Genomic DNA, 27811 nt, shown 5'->3' with positions numbered 1-27811 from the left:
TGCCATTTTAAAGAATGTTTAATTCAGTAGCAATGAAAAAAGTATCATAAGCATGGTATTAACATTAGAGTATATAAATAAAACACACATAACAATAAAATAGAGAAATCACTAAGTGATAGACATGAATAAAGCCAATAAGAATGAAGGAGTTATTTTAGGTAAGTACAGTCCATCTGAGAAGACTTCTGATGGTGACCTAAACGAAGTGAGGAACAAGTCAGAATTCTATAGGCAGATAGTTAACCTTAGTTGGCGGCATCCAAATATCAGGAGAATTTTAAATGCAGAGCAATTATTGGTTTTCCTAGGAAGATTGGATGATCTGGCCGTGTTATGTCCAGATTTCTACATGCAGTTGGAACTGAGTCCTGCTGTGTCATTCTGATAGTTTTGGCCCTCTCCACTTCACCGCAGTCCCCCTTCCTTGTCTTACACCCGTCTTACTTTACTCATATGTTATTACGTTCCAAGTTCCTGTGGGTATTTGAGTTGTGACCTCCATTGGATTAGGTTAAATTTTCCCCAACAACTAACAGACCAATTTCCTGTATCCCTATAAACTTAGATATATTTTTAATTTACTTTAGAAAAATAACTAGAGACTCTAAACATAGTAAATTAATCATGTGTGTTAGCTGGCCTCTTTCTCAAAGCTCCACTAAAATAAGAGGAAAGAAAGAAGTTATAAACCCACAAGGACAACCCACAAGAGAATATTAGAGGAGGAGATAACAGTGGACGAGTGGATACAAAAATTTTGGAAGATGGTAAGTCGTTGAATAATTAAAATCAGCACAAAGAAAAGACAACCAAAATTCATCCTGTAGAACAATCTCAAAAACCCAAGGCTAGGAGACACTAGGTAGAGAGGAAGCGAGGTATGAGGCAGCATTGAGAAGCAAGGAATTGGTTTAAAACTGGTGAAAAAAATGATCGGAGTCCTCAGAAACTCTCCCCATCCTGAGCAGCCAGGTGAGCACCCCAACCTGGGCAGAAGAATGGAGGTTTATTTTCTGAAAAAGAGAAACCATAAATGTTAAGGCCTTGGAGACAGCATGGTGGTGGGCCGGGGTGAGGTGCAGGGCTGAAAATGGGGATTAGGTACATACAGTGGTCCTTGGTTCCCTTCCCCTTACCACACCAGGACGAGAGGGCATGGAATGGAAAACTTATCTGATACTTGGCTATTTGGGAAATAATAATGATGGGTATTTGACAGATCTGAGGATGTGTTACAGAAAAAAAAAAATAGCTTCTTAGAAAATTAAGCAAATGAAGAACAAGGCAGTTATTAATGCCAGGAAAAACAAAACTCACCAAAAAAAAAAAAAAAAAAAAACAACAATCCTGATTCATGAACAAGGTGTAGTTCTCATGGAAATAGTGAATTTTGAGTTAACCTAAAATTGTAATACAGCTATTTGGGATGATTGGGGAAGACTCATATGTGGGAGGGACAAGGCAGAGGGATGAAGAGATACATTTTATTTCATCCAAAGTAAGGCATCATTTTAGTGTAAAAAAACTTTTTTAAAAAAGCCACTGAAATAAAAGTATGACCTAAAAACATACATACATAATTATTTGGAGACAAACATTCCAAGGGAAAGAGGAGAGGAAGGATGAATACGTGAGTGAATATAAGTAGAAGTATTAACGAAGGTGAACTTGGAAATTCTTTAAAAGGAGTGGAGGAAGTGTGTGGACATGGTGTCGAGTACACAGCAGGCTGCGTGTGGGCGTGTGGAAGCAGAGGAAGATGGCACGTCTCCACTGTGAGGGATGGCAGAACCACACTGACCTTGGAATCAGGAATGGGCAGTACGCTAAAAGGGCCCCAATGTCTTGTCACAAAGCAGTTACCCACAGGACTGTCTCCTCTGCCTTTTGACCTGCTCACTCCTAAGCACACCTACAGTGCAAACTTACCTACTTTGCAACTACGGTGAGTAAACAGCAACAGCTGAGGTTCCATTCAGTTGAGAGTTTAGAATTAGAAAGGATGGTAGTGGCCACAAGCAAATGGACTAACAGCTACAAGAAATGTCAGCTGGCAGCCTCATCAAGAAAACAACCCAAAAGCAGAGTGAGGCTAGGCTGAGGCCATTTAGTTAAGAAACCTATTCATTTAGGTATCACTAGTGCAGCATAGTATAATACCTAATGATCATGAAGAAGCTTAAGTTTAGCATATCCTAAGATGAAATCTTTTTATGTCAAATTTATTATATTAGGCATATTTTCAATTTGACTATATTTTCCATGAAATGACATTTTAAGAGGCATCTGAGGATATCTGCTTGAAATAATCAATACCCCCCAAATGCTTTGTTTTCGTTTAAAAGGGTACCATCCTTTAGAATATTTATCCAAAATGTCTTTTTCCTGGAAGTTTTTCTTCAGAGGAGGAGTGTATCTTGCAGGGATGAAGAAAACAAGGCAAAGGAAGAGAAAGGAAGGTGACTTACTGTAGGTAAGTTCTAGGTGGGGATAGGGGTGGCATTACTTAGTGAAAGCCTTCAAAATGTATCAGGAGTTGAAAGTAGATTCCTCTCAGATTATAGACTTCTGAGGGAGATGCTTCTAGTTGTTTATAACTTGCAAGGAGATGTGGAGGAGCCTTAGAGCAGGAGAGACTCAGGATGACAGTTCTAGAAGCTCGGGTACCCTACCCTGAGCTTTGGATCCAACGAAGTATGGTAATGGAAAGAGAAGGGCAGAGCACACGGGGCCAGAACTCAAAACACTCAAACTGGTAGCTCTTGGTGATGTGCTAGTCACTGCTGCTGTTAGCTCTAGACTCAAATCAGTCACGTCTAGAGATGGGTCAGTGGCATATCCGAGGGGGCATAGTTTGGTAGCGGGTTGCTGCCGATATAACCGGTTGAGGTCAGAATTAGGGAGAACAGATAAGATTCAGAATATTGTCAGAAGCAACAAACTACATTTCCTTCCCTGATCCCATCCTTATCCACCCTTGGACTGTCAGCTGGTCAGATGGTCTGCCAAGCCTAGCTTCTGACTGGCTCCCCAGCGCAATGCTCCCCTGGGCATTCCAACACCGCTTTCCTTACCACATCTTTTTCTTCAGAATGAAAACACCAATTCATGAATGAGGAACACTGCAAGAAATTGTTCATCAAAATTTTACAGAGTCTAATTGTAAGAAAAATCTCCACTGTCTGACCTAATAACATATACAACTGCTGACATCAATTATGAAATTAACAAAAAAAATCTCACATTTCCAGAAACAATACAGTTGTCCAAATTAATCCAGTCTTTAAGAATAATTTCCTTTTCTGTTCTAATCATTATGTTCTTCTCTCACTTACAGTAATAAACCAGCAGGCCTCTGTGCTGGTCTTTGTGGCCAGGTCAGGGTAAATGTAATTTCAAACAGACTCGAACTCACTTTGCCACGCCGAGTATCTCTGAGTCAGATTTTTTGCTGAAGGCTTGGTGTGAGCTAGCACATCCAAAAAATCGGCAGTGGTCACTGTATCCAGCTGGATCCTAGGTAACGCGCTGCTCTCTAGATAAAAACACAACAGTAAACGGCATAACAATCGACCTTATGATCAATGCTCTTGAAATGCTAATAGACCTTCTTTCAAGACAATGCATAATGCAGCATTCTTAATGGTTAATGCAGAAAAGACAAGACTAAAGAGGGCTGGGGAATAAAATTTCTTTAATGTGCAACTCAGCCCCTGAAGCCCAGACCAAAAAAAAAAGTGACTTAAAGGTATCATTATCAAAGTATTATTTAATATTTATATAGTGCCGCAATCGATCCAGCCCAACATCATAGTATGCCAGAGAAATAAAAGCCCAAGCCCTGAGTTTATCTGGGGGCAAAGTTGATCCAAAGCAGAACACCAGGATAGGGACGGGTTGAGTGCTGGAAGGACAGTTTGACCAAAGAACGTGTTCAAATGTAAAGAGCCACCAAGAACAGGAGCAAGGCTCCATCTGCTGGTGAAAGTTGGATTTTTAAACACAAATTTCCCTCTCAGAACACCTGTGCTTTGATCCCAAGCGTACCTGACTGATGATTTTCAAGTGCATTGAAGATCTTCCTCACAGGCCGCATAGCTGCTTCCCTGCAGACCAGTTTAATGTCTGAGCCTGAATAGCCCTCAGTCTCCTGAAACAGCCACAAACCAGACATTATTGGCCAGCAGGCAGAACGCTGGTGGTGATTACATCCTTATAGGCAGGACCCAGCAACGGAGTCTGGGTTTAGATTCTGCATTTGTCCCCATGAACACTATACAAAGATTCCCAGATAGAGAGTGCTAGAGATGAGAGGGGCCTATCTCTTAGGTTCGGATAACTTAAGAAGCTGGTCAATAAACTTTCTAACTCCCTCCAAATGTATGTTGTAAGATGCTGGTGAAGGACTGGAGCATCCAATGAAGCCTGATGGGGCCCTGTGCCTAAATGATGATCCAGTGATGATCAAATTTAATAGACACTTTTGTTCTTGTAAATAAGCTCTTACCTGCCTTTGAGGAACCTCAGAGAACAAGTTCAAGTGTTCACTCAGAGGAGGCAATGATATCAGTGACAGCAGGGGTAACAGACCTAGAGCTCTTCCATTTGTGAAAGACTCATTTAATCATCACAGTAATCCTTTGTAGTGGATCCATTACCTATTTTACAGATGAAGCTGAGGCTCAGAGAATAAGTGATTCCCCTGAGGTCACACAGGGCCATAGGTTCTCCGAGTCTAAACCTTGCGCTATTTTCACTACATCACATTGTTTCTCTCTGCTTAAATATCCCCAACTGGCAAAGAGCTCGTTCTTTCATGAAGAAGGAGCCCATTGCATTGCTGGAGACTTTGGATCTTTTCTAAGTGATTCAAGGAAGAGGCTCCAAACAGCTCATGAGGAGACCCTGCCTAGAAGGTGTCTTGTGGTGCCTCCCTGCGGGGCAGCTTACCTGACTCAGCACACTGTACTCCAGCTCTGTGCGCAGCTCCAGGGCTGTGCTCTGGCTCATGGGGGGCAGCCAGTGGCGGATCATGGCCTGCCTGGCCTCCGGGCTGGGGAGGTCAACCAGAATCCTCTTCTCCAGACGGCGTAACATGGCACAGTCTAGCTCCCTGAAATCACGTCACAAACAGGAACTGGTTGGGGCAGTAAACTCACTCCCTAAGTGACAACTATAGTTTAAGAACAATTTTGCACTGCAGGGAGCAGTTCTGCATTTTAACCGTTAACTCTACCTCTATGCCTGAGTGGATAGGACAATTACTTCATGCTGTTTGGGAGAAAGGATTGGTTAAGGAAAGAAAATACATCCCCAAAACATCTCATGTAAAGGAGGTAATATTAAGTGACTTAATTTTGGGGGAAATAATCCAACTAACAGCAACCAAACAATGAGCATTCCCACTGAAGTCGTAACATGAATTATTCAGTCCAATCCTGCCAGTGAGTAAATTATTCCTGACAATGACTTGAGCACTCTGGGAAGTACATTAATTCTTCCAAGATTCTCATACATTCTGGAGCAAATGACTATCTCACTCCATTGCTCTGGTGAACTCGGGGAGCAAGTGCTCCTTCTGGGTGTCCAATGCAAATGTGGCCCTTCAGACACTCATTCATGCTCCTTCCAAAACGCTGTCATGCCAGGTTTATGCAATTTCGTATCTGTGAGCCGTTTCTCGAAATTTCTTAATATAAAATTTTCAAACAAATAGAAAAGTAGAATAAAACAATGAATATCCATAAACCTCTCATCCTGATTCAAAAACAGTTAACATTTGCTATATCTGCTTCATACCTATTTATCTAGCTAAATTATTTCAAAGTGAGTTATATCATAAAATCCCACCCCTAAATGCTTCTGCATGCATTTCCCCTCTGAAAGGATATTTCCTTACATGCTACAATACTATTATTACACCCAACATAATTAACACCGATGGTATAACGTGTCTATATTAAAATCTATCCAGTCATGCCAAAAAATCTTCGAGTTTTTCCAACCAAAATCTAATTACAAATCATGCATTACATATGAGTATGTCTTTTAAATTTCATAATCTAGACTAGTCTCCTTGCCCTGGCCCCTTTTTGAAAAGATGAGGCTAGTTGTAGAATGCCCCACATTCTGGATCCACCTGATGTTTTCCTCATGGCATCATGTGATAGGTTCCACTAGCTCCTCCTTTCTAAGACAGAAGTTAGGTCTAAAAGCTTAATTAGACTCAGGGTAAAAATGTTGGCCAGTATATTTGGCAGGTGAAATATATCAATATATTTTCATATTTATTATGTTGGGATCCACCTGTTGAGTTTGTCTTGCTATTAGTGATGTTGTGTTCAATTACTGGGATCATCTAGTGACGATGTATTTCTTCACTGTAAAAGAAAAATCTCTTTGCAAGTCGTAAGTATTCTACATACAATACCTGTCACCATGTTAATGCCCCTTTCTCTATTCCCTTTCAACTAGTGGTTTCAGCATCTGTTAATGATCTTTGAGTCAATTATTTCATGAGAGTGGTGCAAAATGGTTATTTAAAAGAAAATTTTATTCTAAATGTATTATTCAGAATTGTTATGTAAAGTAGTTTTCCTTCATTAACTGGGGCTCTCACTTACCCAGAATCACCATTCCTATTACCAGCAGATCATTCTGAGTGTGAATCTGTTTACTCTCTATATGTTAAAAATTTCAAATTCCTAGAAGGGAGGGAAACATCTGTTTGATTTCCTAGTATAAAAATTAGGAAATGCTTGTGTATGTTGGTCTGGGATAATAATGTTACTCATTAATAAGGAGTAACAATGAAAACATCCTCACCAGATACTTCTCATTCATAAAGACACTGAGAATTTCCAAAGCGCCTCCCATTTTTCTTACTTTAATTCTGAATCTATGTCATGCTATTTCCTTGTAGACTGAAAAATGAAAACACCCTTTCAGGGAGCATACCTGACTCCTAAATTGGAGTGGCCAGATTTTCTTAAAGATTGTGTTTATTCCTCCCATCCTGAGCTGAGAACCATAGGCCAGTGTTGCCAGCAAAAACAGTTACCTGTTTCTTTATCAGCCTTACTTCATTGAAATTCATCTCACATCAGAGACTCAACCACCTCTTCCCCTACACAAACATTCCCCCCACTCAAGGCCAACATTCATATTCAAAACAGAGGGTCAAAGAAACTCTACAGAACTCTAGATTATTTTTCATACTTGCAATATTAGTAAAAGCTAATGCTTAAAATAGCACTAAGTGGTAAGTACTGTTTTCAGCATTTAACAGATACTAATTCATTTAATTCTCACAATGATCTTGTAGGTAGGTACTATTATTTCCATTTTAAGATGAGGAAACTGAGGTACAGAGGTTGAATGGCTTGCTTAAAGTCAGTAAGCTAGTGAATGGTGGCATTGGATTTGAACCCAAAGAGTGAGACTCTGAAACCCATCTCTGTCACAATCTGCTGCCAGCACAGTTACTGGAGTTAACTCCCAAGTCGCATCAAAGTGAAATATCAGAACCCTGAGAACAAAGAGAGCATCATAAAAGCGTCCAGAGAGAAAGTACAGGTTACATACAAAGAAAGGATCAAGAATAAGACTTCTCATCAGCAATGTGAGATAGTGGAAGAAAATAGAACAATGCCTTCAAAATTCTGAGGAAAAATAATTTCCAATGTAGCAGTCTATATCTTGATCAAACCATTAATTAAGTTAGTAGACAGAATAAAGATATTTTCAACATGCAAAGCCTAAAATATTTATCTCTCATGTACACTTTATCAGGGAAGTCCTGGGGGACCAAAGGGAGAGAGTGAACTAAACCAAAGGGCCACATAGGATCCAAGAAACAGATGGTCTGACACAGAGAAAGAAGGAATCTTCCAGGATGATGAGGTGAGGTCCCAGGGTCTCCTCTATATCCTGGGTGAAGAGGACTATCAGTTCAGATTGGAGTTGGTAAGAAGGCTCTAGAAGACATCTCCAAGAAGATGAAATTGATAGAATACCTGAGTGTATCTGAGTGAATCCAGAGTCAATTTAGGTAGTTAGCAGATAATCATGGCTGAATTAGTGGAAGGAGAGGGTGAGGTGAGTTGGGGGAAGAAAAAGAGAGAGGGGAGGGGGATATCTTTGAATAGAGAAATAAAGCCCCATTAAACTCACATTTTAAGAATTCAGTTCAGCAATATGGACCACCTGCCCAGTGTATTGTCACTGCTAAGTCTCCAATATACAGAAATGAGTAAGATAAACTCCTACTAAAGGTAAATAAAGGTGATAACAGGGAGGTTCTGGCCTTGGGCTGCAGGACTGTTGGTCCCATAAACTTCAAAGATAAAATAAGACTTGAGATCAGACTGAAAACTAGGAAGGTAGAGTGAATATCTGAAAAAATGGCAGAGCTAGGGGTGATCAGCAGTTGCCATTTTGTTCCATGGCCTTTCTTTGGACCAGCGGCCCACTCCTGAAAAAGCGGGGGACTGCAAAAGGGGCACCTTCTTCTTGGTCTCCCCATTCCATCCAGAGTGACTTCATGCAGAGGGAGGTGGGAAAACAATCCCTCACTATAGATGTCTGTATTGATCAGCTAATGCCCTAAAGCAAGAGATTTACCTCAAAACTGCCTGTGGGCACAAAATAAGTGCAACTCTCTGACAGCCCGGCCTGATGAATGCACTTTTAATGACATCAATAATAATACAATCATACAAGGGAGGAAACAAAGGACAAATGGAATGTACCCAGGAATTATTCTTTATGCCAATATATTTATATGAAAAAATTTAACCTGTGGCAACCAGAAGACACTCGTTTTAGCTCTTACACTTTGATTGTTGACTAGTAACCTTATTCTCCTGTCTTCTTTATTTTGGTTATCTGATACTTCCTTCACTTGGAAGGTCAAAAGTAACCAGTGAGAGTGACATGTGAGACACAGACAAGGTTCACAGACCTCAGCCTGGCCACTGAACCTCTGCCCACTGCGATACACAGGGGGCAGTGCCCTCGGATCACCTGGACAGTTTGCGTGGGCTACACAACCTTGCACTGAACACTTGGGCTCCTATGCCAAACCTTCTGGGCCCTTCCTCGGCCCCTTGTTCTGCTTTCCTTTGCTAAACTGTGTGGTTCCTGGTACAGAGGTCATTCCAAGTTTTACAGAATTTGGAAATTGAATATAATTCTAGTTCAAACATATTCAGCATGATCAGAGAAGCGAAGTTTTGTAAGCGAAGTCTTTGCAGTATGTTCATAACCAACATGAAGTGAGTGGTCGTGGTAATCTTTGAAGAGCAGGTTAGGGAACTGCAGTATTCTTTGAAAGATGATGGGGAGCCAATGAATAAAGCATTGAAGATTACCTTGTCTTCCCCAGTGAGCCTTGCTTAAGCTGACTCCTACTTACATTTTCTACTTGAGCAGCTTCTCTCATAAAACCCAAGGAATGTATGCAGTTATTACGGAAAGAACCTGGGTTATGTCTGCTGAGTTCTTCAATCACATGCATACACCTCTAGAGAAATATCATACCAGAGAGAAGAGAATTCATATGGGAAGAAATTGGTTTACATGGGTACATTCCTGCCCATTGCCAATACAGTAATTTCTTAGATCTTATGCTTTCTTCTAAATATTAGGATGGGGGGGGGGCGGTATTTTTAATCCAGAATTTGGTTATACCATGTGTCTATTTTTAAGAGGTATAGTGATATTTCCAGCTCTTTTGCAAATAAAGCAAGGAAAAGATGAGTTTCAACATGCCTCACACGCACAATATTCGTACCTTTTTGTACAAAATACCATCAAGTTAAATAGACATCTAAAGATAGTATTTGCCTTAACGGCCCTGTTCAATGTTTTGTCTCCCTCTGGACTCCTAGGCCTGAGTTTGTGAATACTCACTCAACAATTGAGGCGAGTCAAATTAGCCCTAGTTGTGCTGGCTAAACATTTCTTACATGGCAGTTATCGTAAGTGGTAATATTAAAATGCAACAATTGTTATTCCTCTCACTGCTTATTTACACATCAAATGGCACATATGAGCTGTTATTTCTTGCTTCTTTCTTGTCTTCTCTGTGATGCTATAGATCAGGAAGGTGCTTCTTGGGGGAAAACACTGAATAACAAAGATGCCACATGCCATCTCACTGCTGAGAAGGAAGGAAATGACTGCGTCTTTGAGACAGAATGGGTTTGTCTGGGGAAAATGGTAAGTTCACAAGCAGTAAAGGACAGCCTAGTGCTCTGAAAGATGCTATAGATGACAACTACCACTACTCAGCCCTAAAGCATTTCTTTTGAAATTTTAGGACTGAGTTTTTACACATTTTGATATTATTTAATTATTTCTCCCAGAAGGACAAACTGCTTGAATCAGATAACTGTATTCCTTCACCTAAGGTCCTGAAGCCAAGATAAAGGCCTGCCCCAATATCCTTGATAAAAAATACACTATTTCCTTGGAGAAGGACTTGGGCAATAGATAGCAAGGAGCTTAAAAAAACATCTTTACCCTTTGATATAGTAATTCTACTTCTAGAAATTCGTCCTAAAGAAACAACCAGATTTTGGTCAAAGATTTATTTCAAGGAAGTTTGTTTCAGTGTTATTTATAATAGAGGAAATGTGGGAGCATCGTACACGTTCGACAGGAAAGAAATTATTAACTAAATTGTGGTATATTCACAAGTGGGAATTTCGGGCAGCCATTACAACTTCCAATTTTCAAGGATTATTTAATGACATTGGAAATGTTCTTACTATAATGTTAAGTGATGAAAGCAGGACACTAGTGGGAATACAAGATATACGACCTCTAAGGAGGGAGATTTGGCAATCTCTATTATAATTTCATGCACATAGCCCTTTGACCCAGCAAGTCTGCTTCCAGGAACCTACCCCAAAGATACACTGGCAAATACACGAAGTGATATGTGCACACCATTACTCATTGCAGCATTATTTTTAATACCAAAAAAGTAAGAATAACCCAAATACTCATCATTAAGTAATTGGGATAGGTTATCATATGCACTAAATGGGACATATGCAGCTCTAAAGGGAGTAAAGAAGAATTTTCTGTATTTCTTTGGAAAGATCTCCAGTATATTTTGTTAGGGAAAAAGAAATCAAGATATAGAACAATTTATATGATATGTCTCCTTTTGTGTAAGTAAACCAAGTTCAGTTATTCTATGGCATTCTTAAAAAAAATCTTGAGAGTTTAGCTGTGGAGCATGTGGCAGCTTATCTCTATATAACATTATATTCATTGCGTATCATTAGTCCGGGGAGTCTCAGATGGGAGTGATTCTCTCCACTCCCCGAAAACATTTAGCAATGTCTGGAGACGTATTTTGGTTGTCACAACTGGGGAATGGGTGGTGCTACTGGTGGGAGAGGCCAGGGATGCTGCCCAGCATCCTGCAGTGCACAGGACAGCCCTCCCCGCCCCCCCCCACAGCAAAGAGTTATCTGGCCCAAAATGTCAATAGTGCTGAGGTTGAGAAATCCTGAATGAGCACTTCTATCTTAGGCCAGGTCTGTGCCATTTTCCTCATCAAAATGTTACAGTCATGATAGTATTGGTATTGATTATTCTGAGAAACTCTGTTATACACACATATATAAAAAAGATCTACATATTATGATAAAATTAATATATTACTGTTGTTAAGAACTAAGATTTTCGCAATTAAAGAAAACATACAATATAAAATCAGAGAATTTAACTAAAAACCTTGTACTCTTAAATTTGAATGGGAAATACTATTGTGAACCTGTTATTTGCCTCTTTTTAAAACTATGTATTTCCTAGCTCTGCCCAATCAGAAGGTCAAGAAGTAATGGTAATCCAGTAGCAAGGAGCACCTCTAATTGTGAGACTGTAATTCTTTCAGAATCATTTCCCATTAAAGGGAACCGGGGCTCTGAGAATCAACGGCTAATTCCCGGTCTGAATCAAAATGTACAAAAGAAGCCTGAGTCATCTTGTGCAAGTAACCAAGAAGGTTGGCCTTGGCCACACCTAATAGCAGGGACACTAAGAAATAGAACTCCAAAATTCCATTTTGGGTAATAGGAATATTGGGAGGTAATTAATTAATCTCTGCCACAGCAGCATGGGCTTAGGCAAATTAGTCTATGAAACTGCACTGTCCAATATGTTAGCCATCAAACAACCACATGTAGCTACTGGACCTTGAAATCTGGCTAGTCCAAATTGAAATGTGCTGTAAATGTAAAATGGATTTGCACTGAATTTCAAATATTTACTATTAAAAAAGTAAAATATCACAATATTTTTAATATTGATTACATATCGAAATAATATTTTGGATATGTTGGGCTAAATATAATATGTCATTTAAATTAATTTTATGCTTCTTTTTATATTTTTAAATGTAAAATTTTAGAGTATATGTGTGTCACACATTATATTTCTATGAAACAGCATTGCTGTAGAATAACCAGTTCCAGGGTCTTCTGAAAGGCTCCAAGCCTAGGAAGGGCAGACATGGGAAGTTAACAAGGGCAGAAAGAGAGAAAGAGAAATAAAAAAGTTCAGAAAGGAAGGAAGAGAGAGAGGAAGGGATGGGAGAAAAAGAAGGGAGGGAAGGAGGAAGCAAGGAAGGCAAAAAGTTCCTTAAACGATTAAACATAGAGTTACCATAATAATTCCATTCATAGTTACAAGAATAGGCAAATATATAGAAACAGAAAATAGATTACTGGTTGCCTAGTGCTGGGAGCAGTAATTAATAATGTGTATGGGGTTTCTTTGGGGGTAAAAAAAAGTTCTAAAATTGATTGCGGTGATAGTTGTACAACCATATAAATATAGTTAAAACCATTGAACTGTATACTTTAAATAAGTGAATTGTACAGTACATGAGTCACATCTCAACAAAGATTTTTTTAAAGAACTGATGAGGTTATACCTGACAAGTCATTAGACCATATAGAAAGGGAAGGGGGTTGGGGAGAAACTGACTCATTGGTTATCACTAGAGGTTACTAGAGTACTAACTCATGACTTTACGAATCACAAAGAAAGAATCCCGCTTGTCTAGTAAGAACTGTATTTCAGGGTAACTAAATAGCCTTACTGGATAAGAGACAGTCCTACTATAGAGAGCAGTTCTAGTTATCAATGAGAAGGAACAATAGAATCACACCCTAGTGAAATAATGATTCAGGCAAAGATCATCAATGGATGCTAAAACCGGTGATGCGAACTGTATACCTGAATGCACTGTTAGGTCTTGGCTTCACCCAAAGCTGGACAACAGGACATTACCTCCCTCTGGATGCAATGCAATGTGATGTACGCAGCATAACCTATGATGTATGTTTGCCAAAAAATTATGTTGATCCTGAATCTAATGTTTAGTCTAGAGTAATTATAGTGGTAAGAGAAACAATCTAAATACTACTATGAGGATACAATGAGCCAATCCAGAAAGTTTAGACATTCTATAGGACAATTGCTTTGACAGTCAAGTCAATGGCAAGTGAGGGGGGATAAAAGGAGTTTGTTACAAATTAAAAGAGGCTTTAGCCAACAATATATTACAAAATGCAAACCTTGCTTGAGTACCAGGGTGAACCGTGCTTGGATATTAGTTTAGTAAATCAGTTGTAAAAAGACATTTTTGAAACAAAATGGGAAATCTGAATATAAACTGATATTAGATAATATTAAGGAATTAGTATTAAGTTTGTTGGGGGTGATAATGGCATTGTGAGAATGTAAGAAAACATCCTTATTTTTTTAAAGACGTATGCTGAAGTATGTATGTGAGAAATGACATAACAATCTGGGATATAATTTGAGATATTCAGCCAAAAAGAGGGGAGGTAAGAATAGATGAAATCAATTGGGCAAGATTGTTAGTTACGGAAACTGTGAAGTGGTGGGTTTATTGTGTCTTTTTCTTTTTTGGTGTTTGTTTGGAATTTTTCATAATAAAATGTTTATTAAAATCTCGGCAATGCTCAAGGATGTATGGATTAGAGCACGTTGGTTCCAAGGTACATCGTAATGAAGCAATCTGTGATATAAAAGATGGACTCTCAAAACCATGTGCGTATTTGCCGTTTGACATGTTAGAGGAATTCTTTCAGGAAAGCCCTTCTAAGCTTCTTTGATCTAATTTTTTATTATTTGCTAGTTTGTTTTTGTTTTTGTTTTTGTTTTGCGGGGGGTTAGGAGGGTCCCTTTCTGAACCATTTTATTTGGGGCTTACCAACAACTGATTACCTTAGGGAAATGGCGGCAGCACAGTAAGTTCCTCAACCCAGTCCTAGGCATCATTGGGAGCAGAGGGTTCTCTAATCCTCTAGAAAATGTGCAGGTCTCCCTGGGGACATAGACCTTCCCAAAGCCAGGCACAAAGCTTCACTGTTTTCACACCCTCCCCTCCCTTGAGACGTAAGTAAAGTATTATGATCAACCCTGTTTCAAATGGATGAAGGAACAGAAATTCTTTCTCTAAAGGATTCCACAATCGTAATTAAATACTCTACTTTAATATTGCCTATAAATAACCTGTATCTTCAAAATGCAGAACGCTGATCACCTTAGCATTAGAGAGCATTTGTAAATTTGCAGGGAGGTGGAACCAGGTTTAAATTATGAATATATTTAAAATAACAGATTATACATAAGCATCATGATCTCTTTTCAGTGGCTTCTGCTTTAGGAGCCCAGGTGATCAGCATGTCCTACAGAAGGGAGTCTCGTTTCATCTTTGCATGTGGAAACAGAAATGAATGGGCAGGGGTGAGGTAAGGGTGTCACAAGTTTGAGCCCTGTTGCAAATTTGCTATTGACTTAGGGTGGACCTCCCTTGACCTTGGTCCCCCTCTGCCAATGGGAAAGCAGCATTTCCTTATCTGTCTCCTGTCTCACCTGTATCTCAAAAGAAATAATGTACATGAAAATATTCTTTGAATTATAAAAGATTATAATTATTTTTAAAATATACTCTCCAAGTAGATATTGTTTCTCCCTAGTCAACATCTCTTATTTCCCAATTCCACTTCTAGAATTTTTCTTAAACCACTCTGGGATACAGTTTGAATAAAAGACTGAGAGAGTATGTTGTATTTTCAATTAGAGATTATTTAGCTTTCTATTTACTGTGCAACATTAAGGAAAAGATTTTCTTACTAACTTAAAAAAAAAGCTTAATTTTAATACTGTTAAAATTCAAACATACTATTTCTGGAATAGTCTTTGAGTCCTAGAGATTTTAGCATGTTATAGTTCTATGCCAAAGTCCTATTAAAACATAGTAAATAAATTGTTTTGAAATGCAAAATATCAATTTTAAATATTGTCAGTGGCAGCCCTAGCCCAGGTTTCTTCTGTGAAGGCAGATTCTTTCACGGTACAGATAGCGAGGATTGAGGACTTGAACAGATAAGCCTTCAGATTAATCTTCTGAGACTGGAACCAAATAAGGAGGCTTTGCCCAAAGTGGCCTCTATAATATCTTTATCTGTACTTAGTGGCTCATGAAATGTATTCAGAATGCACTCTCTAGATGTCTTACCAGGGCAGGTTAGAAGCTGCTAAAACAAACACCAGGTCTTCTGAGCGAGCCAGCCCATCCATCTGCACCAGCAGTTCTGTCTTCATCCGAAGGCTTCCTTCATGCTCTCCGCTGGAGAGAGACAGGAGGTGAGGTTCTCCCAAGGGCAAAGCCTTTGCTTCCCATGACCAAAGCAGCACTCACAGCAAAGACTCAAGGACTGTGGAAAGGGTTCCCTTCTGGCAGCTAACCCCTTCCTTGCCTCATTCTCAAGAGCCACTCCTATGAGAGTTGGAAGAAACAAGTCATTTGGCGCTATATCCCCTTAGTAATAGAGAGGAAGTAAATGAACATAATGTTTGCAGTGAACTGGAAACTAACCGAAGAACAGATAATGCCACTGGTAAGTTAAATGCAACCTGCTGTGGCTACCTGCAGTATTATTTACCTTTCAAAAAAAAATGACATAATTGAGAATAATCTTTTTCATTTATATAGCAGGCATTAAAGAAGTTTCACAGGCAGTATTTTTTTTAGTATGATGTATGGATATAAACTGTCCAAAAAGAAAGATGAACTGCTAGATAGATCTGTTTCATTCTCTCCTAGTAAGAGGCAAAATAATGACATGGGAACTATCTGTGCTTTCCTCGCACAGCCAATTGGAGGCAGCCTTCTGTGCAAACTCATCCTCCAACCTCCCCGCCCCCACCACTGCCAAAGACCCCCCCACAAGGAAGAGCTCACTACAGGACCCGAACAATCCAAATTGGCTCTAAATACAGACCACATCCAGCAGCCTCTCCTTCCTCTTCACTTGTGTAGATGAAGGTAGAAGGACAGAAGAAAAAAATACCTTTCTTAGACAAGATGACATTCAATTTCTCATCTCTATATGTATGTGGTGGCAATCCAAATCAGGTATGCAGGTTTTTTTTTTAGGAACTTTGTCCCTTATTATCTAACTACCTTTTCCTAAAAGAGCAGTCTCACAGTACAGTTACATATTTATTCAGCATTTGCCCCTAATTATTATTCTTTTAACATAATATGACCCAAGAAGTCTTCCTAGCACCTGCCCTGATTCCCTGGCTGTTTGCAGATTCTAGTTTTAGAGTTTAAGTTCCAGACAAGGAAAGTGACATTTGGTGCCAAACCTGGAGCACACTCAAAGCTAGTAGGTAAAGTTTCCAAATTAGCTCAGTCAAAGCGGTGGGGAACCAAGGATAGAGAGAGACCAATAAAGATAATGTTAAGAGTGAGTTCCCAGGTCACTAGGGTAAGGCAGGCCAAGTGGCTGGGGCTTTGCAGAGGAAATGACCACTGGTCTGGTGGATTCCCAGCCAGGTGCCCATGAAGTCAGGTTCCACATAGAGGGGCTGAGTGCCCCAGCCTGGGGCCGACAGCACCTACTCAGCCATGGAATCTTCCTGTTTCAATCAATGGCATGAGTCCCATGGACCTTAATGGTTATTTTTCCCTGTTGGGAAAGTGGTTTTGAATAAGTAAAATTTTATAAATAATATTCTAGTTATGCTTCCAACAAGCTAATTATTTGCTTTTTATTACTATTACTTCTGCCTTGATGATAGACCATTAGAGGCCATTAATAAATGCAGTCTGTTGAGAGTTCCCAGAGACCTGTTTTTTTCAAGCCAGGGGAGACAAGTTTAGTAAAATGTTTCAGAGAAAACTACCTCTGATCAAGACAGAAAAGCATTCTTAAACACACACACACACACACACACACACACACACACACACACACACACATACAGAGAGAGAGAGAGAGAGAGAGAGAGCGAGCGAGCGAGCACTTATTACAGTCTGAGAAGTGACTAGAAGTGAATGGTCTTTCCTGTTGGGGACATTAGCGGACACTTTGTCTTTAGAGATGACACATGTGACATATTTAAAATCGGGCCTGCTGAGCAACAACAGCCTGATGTCACAGAGAAGCGGTGGCTCCCCTAGCCTCACGCACCTCGTCAAGGACTGTGCCTCTCGGGGCGTGGCCCCATGCAGCCCCACTCCCCCCACAGGCAGCCCTCTGGCTCCAGAGGAAGCGGTCATAGGCAGCTATTTTGAGACAGCAGGACCGTTACAGCAGCCTGGGACTCTGGGGCTGGGTGATCGTCAGGCCTGAAAACCACCCTGTGGGGAAGGGGGAAGGCAGGATGACATTTCCTCCGGTTATGAAAACTACTTAAATCAGCTATTCAGTTAACAGGATCTAATTTAAAGACCTTTCCGTGTGTCTGCAGAAAATTTGTGGGCTTATTAATAGGCTCATTCTGCTGGTAAATGTCGATGGGCTTCCGACCATCAAACACACTTACAAGAGGGGAGAAGTGATGACAAAAAAAAAAAAACTGTCTGTTACCCAGGAGCCGTGCCTCTCTGACTCATCACCGATTCCAGCTCGTCTAGGAAGATGGTGGAGGGGGCGTGATATCGAGCAAGTTCAAATAACACCTGGGTGGGAGAGAAGCAACCACATGTTCAAATTCGCATATTTAAAGTTCTGAGATGCTCCCAGAGATTAAAAGCTTAGAATGACTGTAATATTAAGCATTTATGCTGCACTCTGTTGTATATTTCGCTAATAACTTTATAATCATTACAATTATTTCTCCCTGGCATACCCCACGGGGTTGGATGGTCCAATTATTTCCATTTATCACTTGATAAAATTAGAGCCAGAGACAGTCAGTGGTTAGCTCAAGGTTACTAATCATGAATGAGAGAGCTTAAAGTAATACTCAGCCCCCAGGTTCCAGACCGTTAGCTAACCCCGAGACCCTCTGTCAATAACATGTTCCGCAGGGACACAAGAGCCTTGAAATATGTAAAATCCTTTGATAAGTTTCCCTAAACCTTTTGGGACAATGACAAGGTTATTCTCAAAAGGAAGAATTGCAGGAAAAGGATAGAGTTCCAGTCATGGGTAACAGGACCAAAGAATTTTGCCTCTTTCTGATCCCCAGATTATTCCACGGGGTCTCCATTCCGCCCCAACTCTGCCGTTCAGTAGGCTCAGCTACTTGAAGGCAATTTCCAATTGAGTAAAATGTTCCATTCCAGAATAAACTGTTATAGACTGAACAAGAATAGGAAAGCAAGCAGCAAAAGAACAGACATATAAAAACAAAATAAAGAGCTCTAAAGGGAGATGTGGTGGTGATGAAAAGAATATAAAAAGCTAGACCCTTTTTTTTGTTGTTGTTTTAAACCCTGAAACTGTTCTCTTGAGCACCATATACAATTCTTTACTGGTTGATCAGAGAAAGCAGTAGAGATTTAGAAACAAATAGAGGTTCTTTAATAGGCAGAGGGGATTTATTCTCCATGTCACTTAGCAAAGTATCACAGAACAAATAAGAAGGAAAGAGCTCACAAAAGGCCAGATTGTGGTTTTCCTGAGTAGTAGCAGGTTGTCCCTTACAAGTCTCCTTTTCACCAAATGGGAAATTTCTCACCTGTACCGCTCGCTGCTTGCATTGTGGTCCTTCCATACTCGCGCTCAAGTATTTTCCTTTACAGAATCTAATTTCATTCAGCCAAGACAATTGGCTCGGCCTAATAAACTGAGAGGACAGTGTCCATTCTGGGACACTCACCACGAATGCCTTTTAGACGTAATAGAAAGCACCTCATTAGAAGCAAGTAACTTGTCTTGTCACACACACGAAAAAGCCCAAATATACCTGATATTAAGGATGAGTATAACAGCAGCAATCTACCCAATGAAAAGTGGAATAGTAGGACTCTATTAGAATCACACACGTTTTTAAGGAGCTCCCGAAGGTGCAGAGAGATGAAGGGGCAAGACAAGACCCAAGCATCCAGTTGGAAAGAGAACCATATCTGGAGCCTACGTCTCCGTGTTGACCACGCCACTGCTCTTTCCACTGCCACAGAATATACAGAATCCTAGGTAAGTGCTCTGGAAGCATAACTCTAAAATTTTCAAAAGTACTTGGAGGAAGTTAAATCATATAGCCGGGGTGGAGGGTGGATGTTGAAAGATGTAAGCACCAACAGGTGTGTGCATTTGCTAAAGAGACCACTCAAGTAAGCATTCAATAGCGTCAACTCCTAAGAGGCATGAACATTAGGAAGGGAGGGAGGAATATAACCCAAGGGTTCCCTATAAATAACTCTTAATTGGAACAGAAAGAGAAGCAAATGGTAGGAATGCTTCTTTGATTTAAGGGAAGGTCCTGAAGGGCTTTCTTTCTCTGAAAGCTTCACAGTAAGGAGCTTGACAGCATGACCAAGATTTTGCAGGTGAAGATATTTTTAAGAGCTCAGAAAACAAAGTAGTTTCTTAAAGGATAGAAGATGAGATCCTTCAAGGTTAGTAGAGGTTATCTATTTTTCTCTTGAATTATTATTTTTTTAAATATCCAAAGTAAAAATGCATTTCACAGGAAAAAGAAATACAAATTCTTCTAAACCTATATGTAAAGCTGTTCAAATTCATGCAGAATTAAAGGAATGTATATTTGAGCACTGAAATATTTCTGTCACTATCAGATTGGCAAAGATTTTAAAATTTGAGTTCTATACAGTGTTGGCCAGGATGTGGGGAAGCAAGCACGCTCACCATTGATGGGAGCGGGAGCTGGTGCCGCCCTGCTGGCTGGCAGTTTGGCAGTCATGATGTGCATGCCCTCTGGCCCAGCACTTCTACTTCAAAGAAACAGTCCTGCATGACTATGTATGCAAAGCTGTGTGTGTGTTAACACTGTTCACTGTAACTTTATCATAATAGCAAGAGACTGGAAACAACCTAAATGTCCATCAAGAAAAGACGGGTTAAATATGTTTTGGGACACACCCATGCATTGAAATACTCATTCAGACATGTAAAAAGACAGGTCTGTCTATAATAGTGTGGAACAATACCCAAGTTATACTGTAAAGTGAGAAAAAAAAATACAAAGTGCAGGGGAAAAAATGTTCCTACTTGTATTTAAAAAGGGAGATAAAGATGCAGTTATTGATGTTAAGGTAGATGTAGATAAATGTTCCATAGGGATGCACCAGCAGCTGTGGTAGTTGCCTCTGGGGTGAAGGCTCACGGGTCCATATACCATTTTGTACTTTTTTTCTCTCTCAAAAAAGACTAGCTACTTTTTAAATATAAAATGGAAGAAATTGGGTAGGAATCATTTCTTCACTCTTAGAATTCTAACGAAAGAATATTAGAAGCAGAGGAAAACTTTACATAAAATGCCCACACAGAAGGGAGAGTTGTGGTTAAATGGATTTTATGGCTATTTGGCATTAAACAAAAAAATCCATTTAGTATCAATCTTTGTTAAGAATATTCACAAAATATCCGAATGCATTTTTCTGTCCAGGTTAAGTGCTGTCCAGGGAATACAGTGCAGTGTTTCTTTGAACACTTTGCTATGTCTTGTATTCATAGCTCTAACCACTGTTTTCCACAACAGGAGATGAATCTAAACTGATTCTAGGGGAATTTTGTAAGTTTTGTTTGTTCCTCAGCACACAGAAATGGAATGTTAAAAATAAAAAATCTTCAGGCTGATAAGGATTTTAGTTAGTTGGATTTCAGCTGGCACCCACAAATTTAGGAACAGGTAAATTCAGGTCCCATCTTTGGACCTGGAACTGAGTTAGACTTAAGATGAAGAACAAAGAAATAGAAGAAGTCAATATAGATTTCCATGAATTACAGTTTTAAAGAGGTGATAAGAGTTTATAAAAATATACACATTTGAAACAACTTGAAAACAATGATTAAAGTAGTGAATAATAGGTTACTTCAGGTAAATGAGTCCTTTAAAATATTTTATTATGCTTTTCAATTAAGCCATAATATTTTGAAAATGAGTCATCAAAGGGAATATAATTTAAGAATAAAATTTAGATTAATTTCTTCTCATAAAAAATATAATATATTCACTTAATAGTGATTACTTATCAGTCATTCCACAGAATTCAATAGTTTAAAAGGATTTCTGAAAAGGACCCACTTTATATTAAGGCATAAATCATAAACAGGTGTTCTCAAAAGGTAAAATTTTATATTATGAAATATACCATAGACTATGAATGAGATATTGTAAAGATGGAAGCAATCTCTTAAGGAAAGAAAAAAAACCCTACATCCTGTGGGCACTGTGAAGGAGAGTTGCTGAGAGCATCTGAAAGAATAATTAAGTTTTAAGTTTCTTAACTCTTCCTTTGAGTACCTAGTATAGGGACTAGCCTATAGTAGTAGTCTTTCAATAAACGTTAACTAAATATTCTGCCATGCTTAATAATAAATGCTTCTCAAGTGAAAAAAAAAAAAAAGGCCACTTCAGAGACAGTTTTTTCCAGCTTCCATTCGTAATTTGCGTGAATCACAAAAGCACTGCCGGTCGAATTCCCAAAGGAAGGAAGATCATGTTTTGCTGATGGGAGGGAGCATAACTAATATCCACATATGATAGTCACTCCATCTCCCGGGCTTTTGGTAATCGAGATCCAAGGTAAATTCTAACATATAAATCACCTACAAACAAATAAGCTGTACCATCATTTTATACTACTGTATTCTGCTGGAACTTAATCTAAAATACCAAAATCGAGAATTCCTGTCTCTATGAAACAAACTGGTGATTACCAGAGAGGGGAGGGGTTGGGAGGATGGACGAAATCAGTGAAACAGACTAAGAGGTACAAACTATAAACTTTCAGTTATAAAATAAATAAGTCACGGGGATATAATGTATAGCATAGGAATATAGTCAACCATATTGTAGTAACTTTATATGGTGACAGATGGTAACTAGACTTATTGTGGTGATCATTCAATAATGTGTATAACTATCAAATCACTATGATGTAGACTTGAAACTAATAGGATATTGTACGTCAATTATACATGAAAAAAAATTCCTACCCGAACAAGTTTTTCTGAATCCCCTCTCCATTTGCTGACAATGGTGGATGCAGAGATGTTAAAGAAGGTTGTTTTGCATTCCGTGGCCACAGCTTTGGCCAGTAAAGTCTTTCCTGTACCTAGAGACACATGTGAATAAAGTATGAGCAGCACTTGAACTTCACCTCTCTGCTTACAGACAGAAGTCAGTCTCACAAGCAAAAAAAAAAGAGGAGGTTCCTGGGCACTTGTTTGCCCCAGTCCTGAGGCGAGGACAGCTGGGGCAACCCATCCTCTGCATACACGCTTAATACCAAGACTAAACCAGAAAGATATCTTTACCTGGAGGGCCATACAGCAGTAGTCCTTTCCAGGGGGAAAGAATTCCTGTAAACAGCTGTGGGTACTATGGGAACAAGGAACAGCAATGAGGTTTAGTATCAGTGAGGCAGTCGCACCCTGAGCACAGGCAAGCTAGCGAAGCTGGAGTGAAACACAGCACAACTCTAAGATTCACGTTTTCCTTTTTTTAAGGCTGGCTACTTATGCTTATATCTTATTTATCCCAATTTTACTTTCACATTTGATAGGAATGCATGGCTTAATTTTTGTGACTTTTTAAAAGAGAAACATTTTTAAAGGGGGAAAAAAAAAGGCATGTGTATGTACTTTTCCTCTCCATTACAATAGAGATCAAGATCTGAGATGAATTTCTTACATGATAACATCATTTCCCCTGAGTTCCATATGCAGAGCATTTGGCAATTTTTTGAATGTTGTAAAGCAGGTATGAAACTTAAGAGAAACACTAGAACCAACAAATAAAGGTGTATGCGAATAAAACACAAAGCTGTGGGGAAGTCTGATTTAGAAATTGGGAACATTCAATGCCGAATGCATTATGAGACACTGGCTCCAGACGGGACATACATAATCTTCAATGAGTTTCTCCCATTAGTTCGAATTCAAACAATCTGGAGGGTGGGTAGGGTTGGTAGAGAACGACCAGAAGGAAAGCGGATAGTATAATTGTACCTAGCTTTTAGTTCCTAGCTGATGCTAATGTCAAAATCTCTATGCCATCACATACAGAACTTATAATACCATGGGGATAACACATCCAGAAAGTTTCAATGAGAAGTTCTATGCTTTCCGTAAGTCTTGTTCTATAGAGCCGCTCAGAGGCAATGGTGAATAAACATCTACCAGTTCTGAACACTAGTATATTTCTTACCCTTTTGTTTGAACACAGGAAAAAAGGTGGGGAAACACAATCCACACTTATTGATTTTTGTCTCACTAGAATAGAAGCATCCAGAAATCAGGAGCTGCAAGGATTCAGTGGTGAAAAATAAATAGGTCATTCAACAAAACAGACTTGTAATCCTGACTGCAGGAGATTACAGAAAATGGCCATAAATTATTTCTAGCTCCTTCCACCAAGAGGCAGAGTATATTTCTCCACCACTTGAATCCAGACTTGACCTTGTAATTTCAGTCAATGGGACATTAGCAAATATAAGGAGCTTGAAAATATAAGCCTAGGAAATATGAGGACTGTGAGAGGAGACGTGGGAAACGCTCATGGACTGAGACCTGCCCTTTCTTGCTTCTGTCTGTAAACTCTCCGCCACCATGTGGATAAGACTGGGCTTGCCTGCGGGAGGACGAGAGGCACGTGGAGAGAGGCCTCAGCTGTCCTGTTTATCCTAGCTTTCCCAGCCTCTCCATCTTTTCCAAACACTCTGACGCCGCACACATAGGAATGAGGCCAGCCAATACCATGTGAAAAAGAGAGAAACCGGCCCAGCTGAGCCTAGCCCCAACCGCCTACCCACAGAACTGCAAACACATAATTACTGTTTCAAAGATGCTACATTTTGGGGCAGTCTGTCATACAGCTAAAGCTACGTGATACACTGACCTTCTCATCACCACATTTGTAAACCAAACACGGAGAGTCTTGTTTTTCTTTTTTTCTTTTTTTTTTCCTATCGATTGAGCCACTCTGCACAGTCTTGCCAGGAGTAAGTGATGACACAGCATGCCGGCTTTACTGGCCATGGCCCTAAAGGAGCTATCCAGTCTTTGCAACGAGCCGAAAGCAAAGCTCCAGATGATGGAAATTCGGAGGGACAGAGGGATATGTATGCAATCAAAGTAAGCAGCCCTCTCCTACGGAGTATTTCTACTAAAATACATTTTTTCGGAGGCAAGCTAATTTGAGCCGATCTATAGGGACTTACAAATCGTATGTACTACAGAGTCTTGAATCTTAAATTATCACTTACAGCAGACACCTGCCTTGAACCCACATGTAACATGATTTCAAACTGCCTAGAATGTACTGGGCCTTGGTACTCCAGTATTGACGAAATATTGTAACACAGGCGAAAAGTTTACTTGTGGACAGAAAATCATCCTGTGCCTCTCTCCCTGATGAGTGTATGACATATAACTTGTACAGTGGATAATAAACAGAAATGACCCCCAAGAGGCTTCCCATCCTTACCCTTGTAGGATACACAACGGCTTCTTTGACTAACTGCTTGGCTGCATCGAGTCCAATAATGTCATTCCACTTTATGTTTGGATTATGGAGATAAATGTCCTGCAATGCACATTTGATCATTTTGTTAAAACTAATGTTTTCCTCCGCAGCTGTAATAAACACAGGAGCTGCAGAATACTTGACTCGCAATAGGACATAAAGTGCTGGTGATAAAATTTTTTCATGTTAGATATATGTATATATGCACGTCGTAATTTGGGATTGGTTCATCAAAGGGATGCCACGGGAATATTCAGTAATTTTCCCTGAAGAAGATATTGATAATAAAATATGGTACTTTTAAGGGGGGGGGGAAACTCCTAATGATAGACTATACCTGACTTCAGTCAATAGCAAACCAGGCTGATTTACGACCGTAATCAAAGAAGGTACAGAATATGCCTTCAAATTACATTAGCTTTTACTGGGAAACACAGTTCCTAGCCCATGCCTGGCCTCTCTCTTGCTCTTTGATCTTGCAAACACTTTTTTAATTTGTTGCATAAAAAAATTAATGCTCCTCTGAAACCAATTTCTCTTTTTCCCTAGTGATTGCTCCCTACTTCCATCAAGAACAATTGCTTCTACAAAATTCAAGGAAGCCAACAAACAAGCAAAAGTGAGTTTTTCCCTCTCCGAGTAGAGCCCCGGAGCAACCATCTAGGGTAATCAATTAAAGTAGCTTTTACTGATAACTCATTTATTTAGTTTCCAAACTTCAGTTTCACAAGATATCTCAAAACAGTCACTCAGGGACCTTTCTCAGTAGGAGCTGTTTGGGGAAAACAAGATCTAGAGTATTACGTCAAAACAAACAAACAAACAAGAGCTTCTTTCCAAAGTCATCCTGATGGCTACAGAACAATCTGGAAACTGTTTTTTAAGTTATTTAATTGTTAAGTAAGTGGTACATGCATAAGTTCAAAAATATAAAAAACTTTTTTAATGCTGGTGAGATGTTATGTTCCCGCTTCTGTCCTTCATCCTCCCAGTTCCCTTCACCACAGGTGGCAGCTTTTACTAGGGACATTATTTATGCGAGTGATTTTGGTCATACATAATATTCATGATTCACTCCTGAGTGGGATGACAGCGAAAGGAGTCAGTCTAACAAGATCCTGGGAGAACCCACCATGCCTTTAAAGCCTGGATTTGCATGGCCACCATCCACTCACGTTCTTCCTACTACCCTTCCACATACAATGGGTGTTCATCTACCTTGGAATTCAAAGCACTCGTAGATAGTAGTAGTATTTCTTGCTCTCTTCCAAAATTGACATGGAGTTCCACATAGTAGTGTTTAATTTCCCAATAGGAAGCTTCTCCTTAGAGCAATCAAAAGTTATTAGTCAGAACTCAACAGGGCTCCCGCATGAGGTGGTGAGCTCCCTATCATTGTAAGCATTCAAGCAGAGTTTGGATGATTGCCTCCCGTGGTACTGTAGAAAGGATTCCAGATGAAATCATTTCAGGCCACTTCCACTCTAGAATTCTATCATCACTAGTCATGTTATTCTTTTGCAAAAATGGTAATGAGACTATTGATTTTTATGGTCATAAAAAATATTTTTTTCTGCTTTCCTATGCATCCCAGTTACCATAGTCTGGCTCGATCTTGCATCCTCTCCCAGAGCTGGTCTCCCTATCTCCATTTCGTTATATTCATCCACCACGCTGTCATTAGAACAAGCTATCTAAAAGCACATTTGATTATCCCATTCTTGATGGACACCCTTGAAAGAGTCCCCACTTCCGGCAGGGAACGGGCCCTGCTCACAGCGCCCTTCCTCAGGAAACCTAACTCTCTTCAGCACTCCTGTGTGCCCTACTTGGCTTACAGGAAACAAGCGATACAATTTCTCAGACAGGTACTTTTGCCCAGAATGCCCCCTACCCTCTGTCTTCTACTCTTTTTCATGTGGCTATTTCCTGTGCATCTCCTTTCCTAACACTTTCCCGACCCTTTGGCACAAAACACCCCTCCTTTGTGCTCTCAAAATCCACCTTGCCGGTGGGACAAGAAACTCTCGCGTGCCAGGATAATGTCAATTAACTCATCTTTGTGTTTCCAGCCCCTAGCACATGCCTGACACATAGTAGATGTGCAGTGAACAACTACTGGACTGAATAGAGAAAACTGGGGAACCTTAAATTACCTCGGTCACCGTGCATTTTTTTGCGTCGTTTTAAACATCTGTCTGTGCCTACCCAGGTTTCAGTCTTTTGTGAAATAAGAGATTACTGGAAATTGGAAAAGTCTTCTATAACTCAGGAATCTCTTCTATGCCCAAGGAACTTGTCCAAAATCACACAGCTAGAAAGAGGAGGATCTAGACGTAAAATCCAGGTCAACCGGTCCCAGAGCCTGTGTGATCAACCAAAAGACTTCCCCGTCACTGGATTCTGGGGGGAAGACGCAGCGGGTGGGATGTGGGGGAGGGTAACCTTGAAAAATCAGTAGTCTAGATGGTAAGCTCTTTGCTGCCCACCTTTTTTTTCATGAAACTTTCCACTTATAAAATCACACTCTTGACATCTCTATTTCTAGGTTTTGTTTAAACAAGACGCAGACATGCTCTTTCCTTCTCTAGAAGGCTCTTTCCTTAACCCGCAGCTCTGTTCTAAAACCTTTCACCTGTCCTTCTCTTTGTAAGTCTTTATCAGTTGGGTTTTTTTTTTTTTTTTTTTTTTTTTTTTTGCCTCTACAGTGAGATGGTGGGCTTTTTATATTGTAATTTTATGATTCTATAATTTATTTATCATGCATTATTGTGCCTCTAAACCATATGAGTGCCTTTGCAAGTGG

The 27811-nt window shown here is 39.7% G+C and overlaps 1 protein-coding gene across 5 annotated transcripts in view; it reads right to left on the bottom strand.

The window, feature by feature from the left end:
• The window catches only part of KATNAL2 (katanin catalytic subunit A1 like 2), a 63000-nt gene continuing 35189 nt past the window's right edge, over positions 1 to 27811 (bottom strand). For 3 of the 5 annotated variants that reach the window (XM_016148431.2, XM_036230018.1, XM_036230019.1), the window contains 8 exons: positions 24967 to 25065; positions 22797 to 22860; positions 22476 to 22594; positions 17937 to 18028; positions 15575 to 15685; positions 4954 to 5116; positions 4051 to 4153; positions 1 to 3538 (listed from right to left, as the gene is read on the bottom strand). In XM_016148431.2, the coding sequence (XP_016003917.2) occupies positions 3399 to 3538; positions 4051 to 4153; positions 4954 to 5116; positions 15575 to 15685; positions 17937 to 18028; positions 22476 to 22594; positions 22797 to 22860; positions 24967 to 25065 (891 nt within the window). In that variant the 3' untranslated portion in view covers positions 1 to 3398. The remainder of the gene's footprint in view (positions 3539 to 4050; positions 4154 to 4953; positions 5117 to 15574; positions 15686 to 17936; positions 18029 to 22475; positions 22595 to 22796; positions 22861 to 24966; positions 25066 to 27811) is intronic. The other 2 variants (XM_036230020.1, XM_036230021.1) reach the window with 2 other exon arrangements.

This window comes from Rousettus aegyptiacus, unplaced genomic scaffold (genome assembly GCF_014176215.1).
Source record: "Rousettus aegyptiacus isolate mRouAeg1 unplaced genomic scaffold, mRouAeg1.p scaffold_m13_p_12, whole genome shotgun sequence".
Lineage (NCBI taxonomy): Eukaryota > Metazoa > Chordata > Mammalia > Chiroptera > Pteropodidae > Rousettus > Rousettus aegyptiacus.
The sequence above is the reverse complement of the archived record's forward strand: the minus strand, read 5'-3'. Positions and strand labels throughout refer to the sequence as shown.